This window comes from Eleutherodactylus coqui, chromosome 6, assembly GCF_035609145.1.
Source record: "Eleutherodactylus coqui strain aEleCoq1 chromosome 6, aEleCoq1.hap1, whole genome shotgun sequence".
Classification (NCBI taxonomy): Eukaryota; Metazoa; Chordata; class Amphibia; order Anura; family Eleutherodactylidae; genus Eleutherodactylus; species Eleutherodactylus coqui.
Genome location: NC_089842.1, coordinates 142376665 through 142392321, shown reverse-complemented (window position 1 = coordinate 142392321; position 15657 = coordinate 142376665). Strand labels below are relative to the sequence as shown.

Here is a 15657-nt window from a genome sequence, read left to right as displayed (position 1 = left end):
CGCATCGCAAGTTTGTGCTTTGTTATTTTTTTGCGATGCGTTTTCAACATTAGAAAGTCCCATTGACAATCGCGTTTAAAAAAACGCAGCGTTAAAAAAACCAAGTGTGTGGGAGCCCTAAGGTTGTGTTTTCCTGTCCTTGTAAAGTTTATGACATTGCTTTTAAAACAAGCACCATACCAGCCGGAGTTCCGCGTGGCCGGCCTGCAGTGGGTGTGAAGGGGGTGTGAGTCAGACCTGCCCCCTGATTGGCTCAGCGCTGAGCCAATCAGGGGGCAGGTCTGACTCACACCCCCTTCACACCCACTGCAGGCCGGCCGCACAGAACTCCGGCTGCCGGGAGCAGGTGAGTATATATATATTTTTTATTTTAACACATTTCTGGATGAATTGCAGGGAAGGGCTTATATATTTAAGCCCTTCCTGACAATTCATCCAGCGCACGCCGGCAGCCCATTGCTTTCAATGGAGGCGGCTGTATTGCCGGCTCCATTGAATTCAATGGGCAAACGTCGTTCTTCTCTGCCACAGCTGTTACAGCTGTGGCAGAGAAGAAGGATTTGTCTTCTATATGTTCTCAATGGGGTCGGCGCTGCTGCCGCCGGCCCCATTGAGCGCATATAGAGAAGAGAACAGGAATCGCAGATCGCAGATAGGTGCGATCTGCGATTTCTGTTCTATAATTTATCAGACGAGCGCATAAAAAGCGCTCATGTGTCCGATACCATTGCAAAGCAATGGTTTTATAAAATCGCCAGACGCATGCGCATGCGCAAATCGTGGCAAAAAACGCCCGTCTGACTAAGGCCTTAGGGTGACTACCCACTACAGTTTTTTTTTTCCACTGCAAAATTCGCAGCGTTTTTTTTACTGCAGGGGTCTATGGGACTTGTAATGTTAAAATCGTGATCGTGCAAAATCGCAATTTACCGCAAAATTGCGATTTTGCGCAATAGCGATTTTAACATTACAAGCCTCATAGACCCCTGCAGAAAAAAAAGGCTGCGAATTTCGCAGTGAAAAAAAACTGTAGTCGTTAGTCACCCTTAGCGAGCTAAATGCAGATCTTCTGTAGATGTAGATTTGCTCAAATCCTTCTTTCTCTTCCTGTAATTCCAGACAGACAATGTTGAGATCCTGGCTTTATAGGGGCTATATCATCACTTCCAGGACTCCTTGTTCTTCTTTACACTGAAAATAGTTCTCAATGACGTTGGCTGTATGTTTGGGGTTGCTGTCCTGCTGCAGAATGAATATGGAGTAATCAGACACCTCCCTGATAGTAATGTATGATAGATAATTATCTGCCTGTATTTCTCAGTATTGAGGACCCTATTAATCCTGACTGAATCCCCAACTCCATTTGTTGAAATGCAGCCAAAAACTTGCAAGGAACCTTCACCATTCTTCACTATTGGCTGCAGACACTTATTATTGTACCATTTTAAAGCCCTTCAACAAACTGCTCTCTGTTACAGCCAATTATTTTACATGCTGACATTTTTCTGCACCCCATAGGTCATATGTTTTTGTATATAGTTGAGTTGCTTGTCCATGTTTCTGTGTTGAAGGTATGGCTTTTTGCCAGCAATTCTTCCATAAAGGCCACTTCTGGCCAGAATTCTCCAAACTATAGATGGGTATACCTAAGTCCCACTGGTTTCTGCCAGTTCTAAGCTGATGGCACTACTAGACATCTTCCCATTTTAAGGGAGGTAGGCATTATGTATATTTCATCTGTTGTATGTTTCCTTGGTCCAATGTGTGTCTACAGTCCTCATCATTGTCCATTTCTTTGTGCTTCAAAAGAGCTTAAACAGCACATCTTGAAACCCCAGTCTCCTTTGAAATCTTTGCCTGAGAGACACTTTGCTGATGCTACCTTGTGTCTTGTTGCTGTGCTCTGTCTCGCCATGGTGTATAACCTGTGTCATGAAGCTGTCTTCCACAACCTCACCTTTGATGCAGAGTTTGTCTGTTTCTCACCCAGTTTTAAGCTTCCTGCACAGGTGTTTCAACGTAAATATGAAAATGATGATCATTATTACCTGTGTGGTATAATTGATTAATCATACACCTCACTATAATCCTTCACAATCCCTGACTTTGTAAGTGTACCTAAAAGAATTGATGCTGTTTTGAAGGTGGTCACACCAAATATTGATTAAGATTTCTTTTTGTTCATTCGCTTTGCATTTTGTTAATTTACAAAAATTAACAAAACTATAAATTTTTACTTTACTTACATTTTTTTTCACACCTGTGTAAAGCTTTTGCTCAGTACTGTATGTGAGACATGTCCTTGAAGCCATACAGTTGTTTTCTATTTAGAACGTAATAAGTCAATTAATGAATTGTGCCAGACTGAAAAATATCAGTCTCAAAAATTATATAGTGGACTAACATGATATTTCAAATAAAAGGCCAATTTTTGCTACGGTCCATAATAACAATATATAATTACTACTTCACCACTCACTCCATGCTAATTCCAATTTGTCTTGCCCTAAAGCATCTTGTGTGTTTGCAGTAAATCTCAAGCATCCACTTCCCATGCGCCCCACCCTATGATATGGGAAGTAAATTGATAGATTAGATTCCTAACATGAAAGAGTTGTTGCCTATGAAAGAAACCAACTGGTGACCATAAGGTTCCCTCCATGTTACAAACCTAGAGATGGCTAAAACACATAAGTGTAATGTAAGGTGGTCTGTCTTACATGAGCATTAATAAAATATATCATACTGGAAAACGTCGTGAGGGTGGCCACAGCATGGCTCATAGACCTCTCTTGGGTATGCATCTGGTTAAAGTCACCCACCGGGCCCAGAGAAACAATAATAACCACACTAGCAACTCCAACTACCTGATGAACACGTACACTAGCATACAACATTAGTCTAAAGCCCCATTTACACGCAACGATTATTGCTCGAAATCTGTTCAAACGATGGCATATGAGCGATAATCGTTGCGTGTAAATGCTACCATCATTTACTTTTTGGTAAGGTGAGCTTAAAATCCATCCTTCAGCCTAAAAGTAGATAACATAGACCACATGCTGTGTTCTCCATAGCAGCAGCTGATTACATTGTATTCATGTTGACAGACCTTGACAGCCCATGTAAGAACAAAGGAGCTGATTGTACAGCTCAGACCACCTGCTGTATTCTGCAAGCAGCTCCTGGAGGCTCATTTACATGCAAATGAAGCTGATAAAGTGCTAATGGGCATTAGTGTGCAAAAAAACATGCAAGCATGTTCCCTTTGATTTCAATAGCCAATGAAGTTTAATACAGGCTAATCAGTGCATAATATGCACCAAAATAGGATATACTGTGTGTTTTTTGTACGACTGAAATGCGCTCACAAAAAACACATGATTTCAATGGGTTCTTTTTACTCTTTATTGCCTGTGCAAATTTTGCATGCATAATACACAGCACAAGTGCATTTGTAAGAATAAGCTCAAAGGGCGGCCTCACACGATCACATTTGTGGTAGCATTTGCAGCTGCAAAATCAGCACCAGCAATGCACAGCAAATAGAACCCATTGACTTCAATAGGTTCCTCCGCATGTGGTTATTTTCCCATGCTCGAAATGGGTGGGTAAAAAAAAAGCGACATGCTCTATTTTTCTGTGCAATTGTGCACCGAAGGCCATCTGCCCAAAATTGAGCAGTGAAATTGCGGGCTTAAACAAAAACACCTGGTCCTACCAAGTCAGCTGACCAGCCTACTCAAACATGGTGCTGCTGGGACCGTGCTGACATGAACGGTTTCGGCAGCACAATAAAGTACAATAAAATGTGCCGATCCAGGTGCAGTAGCGTCCTGCATAGCGCATACAAACCTCACAATAGCGAGCATATATGTGTGTATGGCCCTGTGAGGCCACGCTAAGGCTCTCCGGGTATCTCAGAAGCCTGTATTAGAAATCAGCCATAGGAAATATATTCTGTATGGATGACTGGGAACTAGGCTGAAGCTAAAAGTTCAACTTTAAACAGTGATTAAAAATTAGTCACAGTGGGAGGAATTTATGATGACAGGTGCTTCCTATACTACTGAGCTGTTGTAAAATTGCCTATTTTATTAAGGGCTGGAGTAGACTTGCAAAATTTACTTTATTTAATTTTTGGATCATGCCAGGCCACACCCCAACCCCACTAAGCCCGCCCATGATTCAAAAAATAGGAATTGCTGTTTAAAGAGGAAAACAAAATCATTTTTTTCTGCAAAAAACAGCTGTGTATGAAAATGTGTGACTTTTTCCCAATGACAATTGTGGCACACAGCCAGTGATAAATCCCCCCACTGATTAATGATCTATTCTTGTACAGTAGTTTCATACATCTCAATCTGTTTCTAAATATTTGGAAGTTTTAAGCCATACTATCAGTGCTTGCTCCAACTTCAGTTCCAAAATTATCTCTTACAGAAATCACATTTGGAACCACAGCAGTCTAAATAGCAGTATGTCTACTGGTAGATTTGTGAACTCTGAGATATTCAGTAATTAGATCAGAAAATTATAATAGTCAGGAACGTATTATGTCCCGAATAGGAACACATTCATTCTGCAAGTCTGAGCTGCAACAGAATTATGGGAACAATTCATCAATTTATGTCTTTTCTCTCGTCTCTAGAAGTAACTCAGGCAGACATCTAGTATAAAACAAGTACTCTACAAATATAATAGCAGAGCTTGATTCTGGTATTGCATACATAGAAGCCCCATAACCTTGTAAGCAGTACAGAGCACTAAATTGGGACAAATGTTTAAAAACAAGGCCTGATCATCTTACTAGCATATAATTCAAGGATATTTGGGTTACAGTACATAACATTTTTGCATGCAGGGACACAGGACCATTTATGGCGACTATTAAATAAACTGGACATTGAGGCGTATGCAAAACGCACCAGACATTGGAAATAATTCTGCTAAAAACCACAACTGTATACAAAACAGTCCACAGTCAGCAGTAATACATGTGTCTGTGAATGCCTCATATCTTTAAACTGCTCTGAAAAGCAAACACCATCCCCAGTATTCAGCTTGTAGCTGTGTATTTCATGGACAGATTTATAGAAAGCAAATAGACAAATATACATTGGTCAAAGTTAAAAGCATAGCCATTATATTAACCCCTTAGTGACCGACCCATTGCCTTTTTACATCCTGGCTTTGTGGACTTTAATCCTCAGGGTCGTAAAGACACACTCACCCTGAGGATTAAAGCTGCAGGCCTGTGGACTTGACAGCTCCATGCTGTCGGCTGCCGGAGGTAGCCAAAAACCTGGAGCTGTCATGGGGGAGCCACGAGGAGCCCTTTCCCCTGGTTACGCAATTGCTGGTATCCAAGGGATAACGGCGATCACGTAAAAGTAAAAAAAAAGTTACAATTTTACCTCATCATGAATCTGATCCATGAGGGGTGGTGAAATAACTTACCTAAGGCCTCTGGCGAGGTCCCCTGATGGGATCCTTATCCGTGGGCCTTCCCCCAACTTCAGTGCATGCAGCCATCAGCAAAATGGCAGACAAAAGTCCAGAAGCTGGAGAGGGCCCGGGAAATTTAAAACCTTCTTGCTCCTGACTACTAAAGGTAGCTGAGAGCCTGCAGCAGTGAACGTGGGCCGCTGTGAGCGGTCTCCGGTCACATGATCACATTTATCCAACGGATAATAGCGATCACGTAAAAGTTAAAAAACAGTTGAAGTTTAATGCTCCTCTCGATTTGGGCCCCGTTGTGCATACAGAAATTAGATTAGGGCCACAATGGGTATGTCTCTGAACGCGGGACAAACAGGGGTATCCATTTTGGGGTGAAAGTCTTCATTGATATGTGTGCTGTACAAAAAAAATGTTTTTAAAGTGACACAATTGCCAAAAAAATGAAAATAGTCATTTTTTCCTTCTGCTTTGCTTAGATTCATTTAAAAACTGTGGGGTCAAAATACGCAGTACACCTCTAGATGAATTTGTTAAGGGGTCTAGTTTTCAAAATAGGGTCATTTGTGGGGGTTCTTTATTGTTTTGGCTGCTCAAGGGCTCTACAAGTGGGCAATGGGGCCTAAAAGGACTTCAAGCAAAATGTCTGTTCTAAAAGCCACTGGCTGCTCTTTTTAATTTGGGCCCTGTTGTGCATACAGACATAATATTAGGGCCACAATAGGTATGTTTCTAAACACAGGACAAACAGGGGTATCCATTTTGGGGTGCAAATCCACATTTTCATGTGCACTATAGGAAAAAAAACTGTCTTCAAAATGGCATATTTGCAAAAATATGACATTTTATTTTTTTCTCTTCTAAATTGCATTAACTCCTGAAAAGAAACTGTGGGGTAAAAATACTCCTGACACCCCTCTGAGAATATATTAAGGGGTGTAGCTTTTAAAATGGAATCATTTGTGGGAGTATTTATCATTCTGACACCTATGAGCCTCTGCAAACTTGGCTTGGTGTAGGAAAACAAAATGTTCCTTGAAATGTAATCAATGTTAAATTTGTACATTTTCTAAATTATTTCTTTTTAAAACTAAAGTTTTTCCAATGTGCTTCCAGAATAAATCTGAAAACTGGAATATTGCAAAATATTTCAGGTGAATAGTCACAAAGAAACACCTCCAAAATGCTCTAAAAATAGCACTAACTTTTCAAATGATGCATTCCCTTTAAAAGATGAGAGAATCACATTTAGTCACACCTTCCTAGCCCCTGGAGCCCAACAGCTCTCTGCAATATAAGAAGTGACCAACGTATATTATGAAATTTAATTGTTTGAGAGCCCTGTTAGAGATTCAATTTCAGAGTTCTAGTATAGAGATGGGCGAACCAAATTTGTAGAACCTGAATTCAAGTTGAACTTTGCTAAAACTTTGCTTTAGTAAGAATCTGAAGCTCAGGTGGTTCATTTCTGCTCAACTGGAACTTCATAAAAACCCCTAAAACTAGTTGGGTTGGTGGTATGTTTCTGCTGTACTAGAACTTCATAAAAACCTCTAAAATTAGTGTTGAATACTGTCTAAGAGCCCTGAAAAGACAACTGTGGTTAGCAATGTTGCCTTCCAGTGCTGGGGTCCTGGGTTCAAATCTGTATGCTATTGGATAATTTTAGTGGTTAGCACTGCTGCCTTGAAGTAGTGGGGTCCCAGGTTCAAATCCCAATCAAGGCTAGATTCAAACCTCAAACTCCACCACTGCAATGCAGTAGTGCAAAGCCAACATACTGTATGTGTCCTTTTTGCGCAAAGCAGAAAGCCAATGTTTTGCTAAAAATCAGATCAGGATGATCTGATCTGATTTGATTTAGCAAATATCAACCCGATTTTATCATGCAGCCTATCATGAAAAGCAAGTTATCATAGGGTCAAATCTAACCAAGGGCAACATCTGCATAAAGTTTGCATGTTTTCTTTATGTTTATTCTTGTTCTTCCTCTTCTTCTCCTTTAGAGAAAGAAGTAGTAGCATGGTGGATTAATGGTTAGCTCTCTTGCCTTGCAATGCTGGAGTCCTAGGTTCAAATCTGACCAAGGACAACATTTGCGTGAAATTTGCATGTTCTCTTTGTTCTTCTCCTTCTCCTCCAAAGAAGTAAGAAGCTTGGTAGCTCACTGCTGTTTTGCCTTAACGGAGTCCTTGGGGTTTCTACATTAGAAGCCCATGTAACAAGCTTATGGGACATTACCAGGGCTTCTGACCTGGTGACATCACCTGTCGGATGCCGTGGCACTGGAGAGCCAAAGTGGAGGTTTGAGTATATTACTTTTATAAAGGTGGGGGACCCAAAACTATAGAAAAGAAATGACTCAGAAAACCCCTTTAAAATTCTGATCAAATTTGAAGTTAAAAGTAAAACACTTTTGCATACAGAACTAGCAGTGGGTATTTAACATTACACACGCAGGTAAGACTCTAAACTCTAATATTCTGTAGGATTCTAGCCACAGGTCTGCTCTATACTCGGTGTCTTTATATTGGTGGTTAAACAGCTTTTCACATTTGGTTTTCTACAGATGCTAATTAAGGGATTACATGTATAAGGGCGCCCACCCACTGGCGATTTTTTTTTTCTTTGCGTTTTGCATTTTTCTCAAGAGCAATTAGAATTGAATGTACTCCTGTCCACTGGCGGGTTTTTTTGCGTTGCGTTGCGTTTTTTAACATAGGAACTGTCAGTTGCATATGTGTCCTTATTTTTCTCCTAATGCACCCATGAAAGTCAATGGAAATTAATGGAAAAGCCGCGAAAACGCCGCGAAAACGCGGCAAAAAACACCGCGAAAACCCTGCGTTTTTCACGCACGAAAATCGCGGTAAATTGCGATTTTGCGCGATCGCGATTTTAACATTACAAGTCCCATAGACCCCTGCAGAAAAAAAATGCTGCGAATTTCGCAGGGGAAAAAAAACGCCAGTGGGTGGGCGCCCTTATAACATAAATCTGGCTAGGAAATCAGACTATTCTTGTTATTCCCTTCTGAACCATTACAGAGTTAGTTATTAGAAGAGACGTTTTAAAAAGTACACATTTTTTTTAGTAAATATCTTGGTGGCAAATACAACAAGCAGACCTTATTCTGGAGGTTGATATACGAGACTTTACTGAGATGATTAAGGTAGATAATAGACTAAAATAAAGATTGCAAGTCTGATGTGAGCTTGTCAGTGAACTTGAGTGTTGTTTTTGTAAAAGCAAAAGAGCTTATCTTTTTTAGGAACCTCTTCTTTAAAGACCACAATACGGAACTGAGAGTTAATGTGGTTGTCAAGGTGTTATACAATTTTTTTTTTAATGCACACAAATCTGTTAAAATAGTATGAGCAGTGGTACCTACCCATCCTCTTCCCTGGCGATCCAGCACTGTAGCACAACGGTCCAATCAGAGGCTGTAGTGGACATGTGCTGTTCTCCTGGCATCACCGCTCAGATGTTAGGAGCCATAATGCCAGGAGAATGGCACCTGACTGTTGGAGGAGCAAGACTACCTGTGCAACCTGATTAAGCTGCAGGAATCAGTAGTAAAACTTGAGGAGAATCAGTGAGGAAAGATAAGACAGTAATTGTCTGTGGCCACCACCTGCAAAGCCATTCTGTTTTTATGGGTTGTGTTGCCTCTCCAATGCACTCGTCACTTTTATTTACACCAAAGCAGGTGAAATTGATTCACAATCACTTTTGCTTCCTAACTGTACAAGTTCATATCCCCGAAGTTAAAGTGACTTGGGGTTACATTGTGATGCTCAAAGGAGTTTTCCAATAAACCATGTCGACCCAAATCATTGGTGGCACTGGGGGGGGGAACATATATATATACACTATATATATATATATATATATATATATATATATATATACACACACACACAATCACCTCTCTGATGCCATGATGCTCCCCCACCCCTACTTTGGTTTTCTGTTTACCTTAGCTGCAGAAGTCATGTGGTTGTTCATCTATGTGATGGCTGCAGCCAATAGGAGGCCTGACACAGACATCATCATTGACGTCCTGGAATGCTACTAGGGGCTTCTACAATTGAAGCCCACGTTACAGGTTTACGGGATGTCACCAAGCAAGAAGATCCAGTGACATCTTCTGTCAGATGCCATGGTGCCAGAGTGCCAAAACAGGGCACGCTGAGGTGGGGTCATGCTGAGTATATTGCTTTTATACAGTTTTAGGCCGGCTTCATATGGGCATATTTGTGCATGAATACGCAGAGAATAGAACCCATTGATTTCAATGAGTTCATTCACATTTCAGTCATGTAAAAAAATAGAACATGCTCCATCTTTCTGCATATTTGCACACCAAAATCCTTATAAAAGTCAATAGAGTGTACGCAAATGCATATGTGATACGTTGCATCGAGCCATGCACAATTGCGCTTAAGCTCATGTGAAGTCGGCCTTAGGAACGGGTGCCCAAAATTATATAAAAGAATTCAGTCGGACAAACCATTTAAGTGTTCCCTTAATTTTTTTGAGCAGTGTAAATGAGGATTCTCATTTAGGTCAACTATCAATTAGCTGCTATGGATTGTGGCTATGAAGAGTATCTGACTGTCTGTCTGTGGAGCACCAAGTGCATCCACACAGACCGACCATTATCTTCAATGGGCACCATGCAATGCCTCATTTGTCTGTAGCGGTACTGCAGGAAAATTGAACACACTCCACTAGAGTTCCCTAAAGGTTAACAGGTGATCCCTGGGCGTTGCAGCAGTAGAACACCCTAAGATCCACTTAGTTAAAAAAGGCTTGTCCTCTAATGAACCAGGCTGCAGAGGCTGCCAGACTGATAAAGGGCACATTAACAGGGAATATCATAGTTTGGGGAATCAAGACTGTTTTTGTGTATTTAAATAGCACGGAGTAACCAGAAATAGTAACATAGGCACAATATGTCATCGCTTTAACAGGGGAATCCCATTCAATTATGTCTATTGGACAGACGGGAAGAAATATCTCTGTTTTTCAGAAGGCATAGTCATTTCCTTGCAAGCAATAAGTCCAGGCTGAACTGCTCGTAACATGCTGCTCTGGCTTTTCAGTGTTGGCCGGGACTCATTAAAGTGTTAGCGGTTATTAATCACCCAGAATATACAGTCAAACTGTGAAGTTTACAGTCAGTATTAGAACAAATGAATAATGCACAAAGGCAATCACTTAGAACACAATGAGATGATAAACATGAATCAATGGAAATGCTTTTTTCTATGTCACCAATATCATTAATATCTGGCATTTCTGCTCTTCCTGCTGTAAAAATGGCTGGGCAGCTCAGGTATTTAAAAATGTAGATGATTGTTACATGCTAATTGAAGAGCACTTCCCAGTAAGACGGTAACAAATCAGAATAAAGATAAGTAATGTTACTTTCTGGGAATAAGCATCTCTAACTCTGCTTTTATGACACAATACATCATATCATGTCTGACTTAAGGATGAAATTAGTTGTCTCTTATTCAATTACAGAATTCCTGCAATATCAGATTGACTTATTCATTCCTTTTGTAAGTGCTTCACATCTATTAGTTATTGCTAGGGGAACTTCGTGGACATATCTGAATGCTTTGTAAGGCTGGGCGCATATGGATGATGGATGGAAGTTACATCAATTTTTGGGTACATTTCTATTGCATGCTAAATTAGATTGTCTGTAATGAGGTTCAATAGTTTCAGTATTCCTGGAAATGTAGAATAGTGGTTTCTTTGTTCTCTGGTCTTCCAGGCCATTGAGGAGAACCCATTTGTTAGAAGATCTTATAGTATGGCAACAACTTATCAGAGTAAGGAACTATGAAAGACGACTCAAAGTCATGCGAAGTGCTAGTTGTGAAGGAACAGAAATCTATGGCAAGAATTAAATTCTGTAAGACATTTCATGAGAAGCCCAATGCTTTTGAGAGGAACACAATATATAATAGGAAAACAAAGGGGAGAGCTCAATACCAGAATACTAAATATGTAGAAAAGAATGCTAGTTAACTTACTATTTGGAGGGGATCTGATCCAACGTCTTCACTAAAATATCATGCCAGATATCCACTAGAGCCAATAGTCCAATATGTTTCTGGAGCAGTCTGGAGTCTTCACAGAAGTTATTGCAGGAAGGAATGTGTATGCCCAAAAACACCTTGATAACATGCAACGCATTTTGGGGTATTGCACTACCACTTTCTGAAGCAAACAAGACATGGACACAAGGTTGTGGGGAACACAGGATCTTAGTAGGCAGGCACCTTGACTGGCACTATTGCCAAAAACCACTGAGGTCATGAGTTCAAAGTTTGAAAAAAGTCAGTGTATTTCATAGATACATGCTTTATTCTAGCACTAGTAGATGGGGACAGTGGTTAGCACTAATGTTTCGCAGCTGTCACAGTAAATGGTAGGTGACACAGATACCAGAATATGAAGCGAACGATGGAGATGGAATAATATAACTTTTATTACAATTAATAAACCACAGAAGAAGAATGGTTATGCAATGTTTAGCAAAACAGTTGAGAAAATATGGAAATTCCATGGATCTGTTACGCAACCCTAATTCCGGCTAATTAGGAATGGAATAATAGCAACAATTATGTGCATTGTATAGAATGGCAATAGCCGTAATGCACTTCAGAAACAGAACAAGCAGTACTTCAATAGCAGCTGGTAAACTAGTAATGCCACACAGAGTTTGCAGTTACCTCAAATAACCTTGGTGTAGTGGCTGATAAAATATTCTATAATTTTGAATTCTGCCTCGTATTGAAATCATTTTGCCACCTAACTGTAAAAGTAACAGCTCTTATTATCTACCATCTTTTAGGTAACTTCTGACCAGATTCCCAAAAATCTCAGGTCAGTTGAAGTTCTAGGTCCTCAATACAAAAACAATAACAGCATCATTGATAAAAGAACAAATGAGGCTGAGACTGTTTTACCCCTCTAAAGCTCCAGGAACCAGGTGCAACTACAATTTCTCCCCCTCCCCCTATAGTTATACCCCAATTCATGGTTACTGGTTGGGTAACAATGTTGACTGTAAGTTAACGATCCTAGCTTATAATAGCAAAGCATAGTGACATGAGTACCCAGGTTTTAAAACAGACCGAAATTGTTTGTGTTCTCTTTTCATATAATATTTTTGCATAGTTTGCAAAAATATAAATAAACTCAGACAGCTAAAAATAATTCTCCATGGTCCCAAAAAAATGCACGCTAGTCCTCTGTTTCAAAAAAAGGTCTTTATCCAAATAGAGAACATAGGAAAGTCATGCGGTATTTCTAACCTTGAATGAAGATAAATTTCCAAACTTTTGCAAATTAATGAGAGGGAATATTAAAGAATGAATCACTGACCTGAAACTTTCTGGTACAACATGTACAGCACCAGTGAGTCACCACAATAAACATATAACAGTATCAAATGTTAGAAAATCTGAATTAATTCACACCAGACAAAAAAAAGCAGATGTAGCTCAGGATTGTACTAAGCAGCACGCAGCACACATTCCACTGCTACTTTTCACAAAAGAAGACCAAAACAGGAGATCAGTGATGGTCTTACTACTACTAAAACAATCACGGTTCTGATTTCTAAGTTCATTACAAAATGAAAATGTTTTGTGACATGATAGGAGTGGTAATAGATGGGAAGTATATTTCAGTGCTGGTGCATTTTGTCTACACCAGCAGAATGGGTGGAGACAAACTGCATGCCCACATCTACGCCCAGAACTTGAGATTGGCTGGGTACCAAAATGGGTGGGGGCAAGATGTTATTTTATATTTTACCTAAAGTGGCTAATGTATGTAAAGCTACACCTTAAGTTAAAGAAAATAAATGTCATTTTGAGTTTGGAAGCCCTGTGTTCAGGTTGCTTGCATTGAAGGTGTGTCCCAGGATCCCAAGCTACTTTTACCACAGTTTATTTAAAACAATTGTATGAACGAATCACATGACTGGGCCATAATATTGCACTGGTATTAATTGCTACCGTTATGCTTTCAACCCTTGTACTACTATGTAGAGCTGCCCCAAGCTGGAGGGCCACATATAGGGATCCTAAGAGTCCCATGTAGCTCCCAAGCAACCATTCTGTTTTCATAAATAGTCTCCATATATTACACTTTCATCTGTTGTGAAAAGTCTTTACTAAAATCACATTACATTGATTTTCTGTTTTTTTTGTCTTGCAGATGAACTGGGAAGGTGGACACAGGTGAGCACTAACAGTGGTGCAAACAGTTAAGCACAACCAGCCTGGGTCTTCCCTCTCAAAACGTACAGCAGTCCTTGTTCATTAGCTTGACGATGGTCACACTTCGTTGGAATTGCTTCCATCGTTGCTTCTATTCATCATCCATCCTTGCAGCCATGAGCTCACAGGCTGCCCAATTGTCTTACCACTACAAATCCTTCTGTGGAGACTATGAAAGGGTGGAGACTGCTCTTGAGAGACTGGAGGCCAGTGGCTACTACTGGAGCACACTCTCCGGTACCGAAGCCAAAAAGCTACTATCTGATCAGCCTGTTGGATCCTTTCTTATCCGTGACTCTTCAGACCATCACCACCTGTTTACCCTCAGCCTTCGCACATCTGCTGGTATTACCAACCTACGTATTAAATTAGAGGGAACTTCTTTCTACCTGGAAACAGTAGCAGGAGCTGACAATCCCCCAACCTTTCCTTGTGTGGTGAAATTGGTTGAACATTATATGCGCTTGACGGCAGCAGGAGAGTCTGATTCTAATCTGTGCTACATTGAAGGGAAAGAGCATCCTGTCCCTCTTATGCTTACGCAACCACTAAATTGTAAAGTGGTGTCTCTACAGTATTTATGCAAAAGGACAGTGGTGGCCAACATGCCTGCAGAAGCGTCTGGTTCCGATGGGAACTTGGAGGAACTTCCTGTGTCTAAGATGCTTCGGGATGCCTTTCAAAACTAAAGATGTTTAGTTAAGCTAAAAACATTTCAGGAGGAACTATTAAGTAACCTCATGGCAGTCTCCTAAATAAAATGCCTATAGGACCTTTGTTGCCATGTTTTCTTACATCTGGTATGAGGTCATACAAAAAAAGTTTTAAAAAACTTTCAAAAACAACAGAAAATATCTTTGCAAGAAAAAAAAAGGATCCCGGTGCAGAGAACAGTAGATTATTTCTTTATATATAGAGAGAGATATGGCTTTTATCTAGAGGGAACACTTGTCTGATATTCAACTGCCATGTATTTTATGTTTTTCACATTTATTTCCTTACTGTATTAATTTATCAGCATTTCGCAGACATAGTGAGATAAGGAGCATGACATCTGTAATGCAACATTATGTGGCATTAGACAAAATGACAAGTTAAAAGGCGACAGAGAAAGTATACCCTTGATACTTTCAGATATTAAAGGTAATAATTCACTTGACTGTTCTGTTCTTGTCCATGGTTGTTTTTCATTGCGCTACACGTATATAATGGGTATAACACGTTCTGTCGTTCTGTGTTCAGTTGATCTGATTGCCTTAATGCAGAGTTTCTCAACATTTTCTATCTCACGATTTACTTCCAAATATAATATTGGTGATGTTGAGCTGCACTGGGTTTCAAAGTAGGAGTTCTATTAAAAATTTCACTGTCACCATATTTTAAATAGCCGTGATATAGTTTGGACCTAGGCCTAAGTTTGAAGTGACCCTCCAGGTCTGAAGAAACAAAGGTGGCCAGAGCAGCTTCTCTGACTACCAGTATACACTGTGTATTAGTATGCATCATTAGCCTAAGACATACATCTTCTTTGATTGACCAGTGCTGCCCATGTGACCAGTGCCGGCCAGTCAGAACAGCATGTAGTGTCTTAGATGGGACGAGTTGTCGGCAAACAGGGACGAGTATCGCTGGCATCGATGAAAGCGCTGCTGGCATGGAGGCAAGAGCACTCTTCTCTTGCCTGCCTCCATTTACTTTCAACAAGCTGTCCTTCAAAAGTGTAAATGGACCTTTAGACTACTAATGTACACTAATGCACAATATACATCAGTTAGTCAGAGAAGCGGTTTGGCCATCTTTGTTTCTCCAGGACCGGAGGGTCGCTAGAAGTAAAATGATAAAATTCATGGTGCCACTAGTAAAATAGTAATACATAGCTGTCACCAGC

The 15657-nt window shown here is 40.2% G+C and overlaps 1 protein-coding gene across 2 annotated transcripts in view; it reads left to right on the top strand.

The window, feature by feature from the left end:
- Positions 1-14928, top strand: part of LOC136632712 (suppressor of cytokine signaling 3-like) — a 41453-nt gene extending 26525 nt beyond the window's left edge. For both annotated transcript variants that reach the window (XM_066607786.1, XM_066607787.1), the window contains exon 2: positions 13708-14928. In XM_066607786.1, the coding sequence (XP_066463883.1) occupies positions 13823-14458 (636 nt within the window). In that variant the 5' untranslated portion in view covers positions 13708-13822 and the 3' untranslated portion in view covers positions 14459-14928. The remainder of the gene's footprint in view (positions 1-13707) is intronic.
- Positions 14929-15657: the final 729 nt, after the last annotated feature.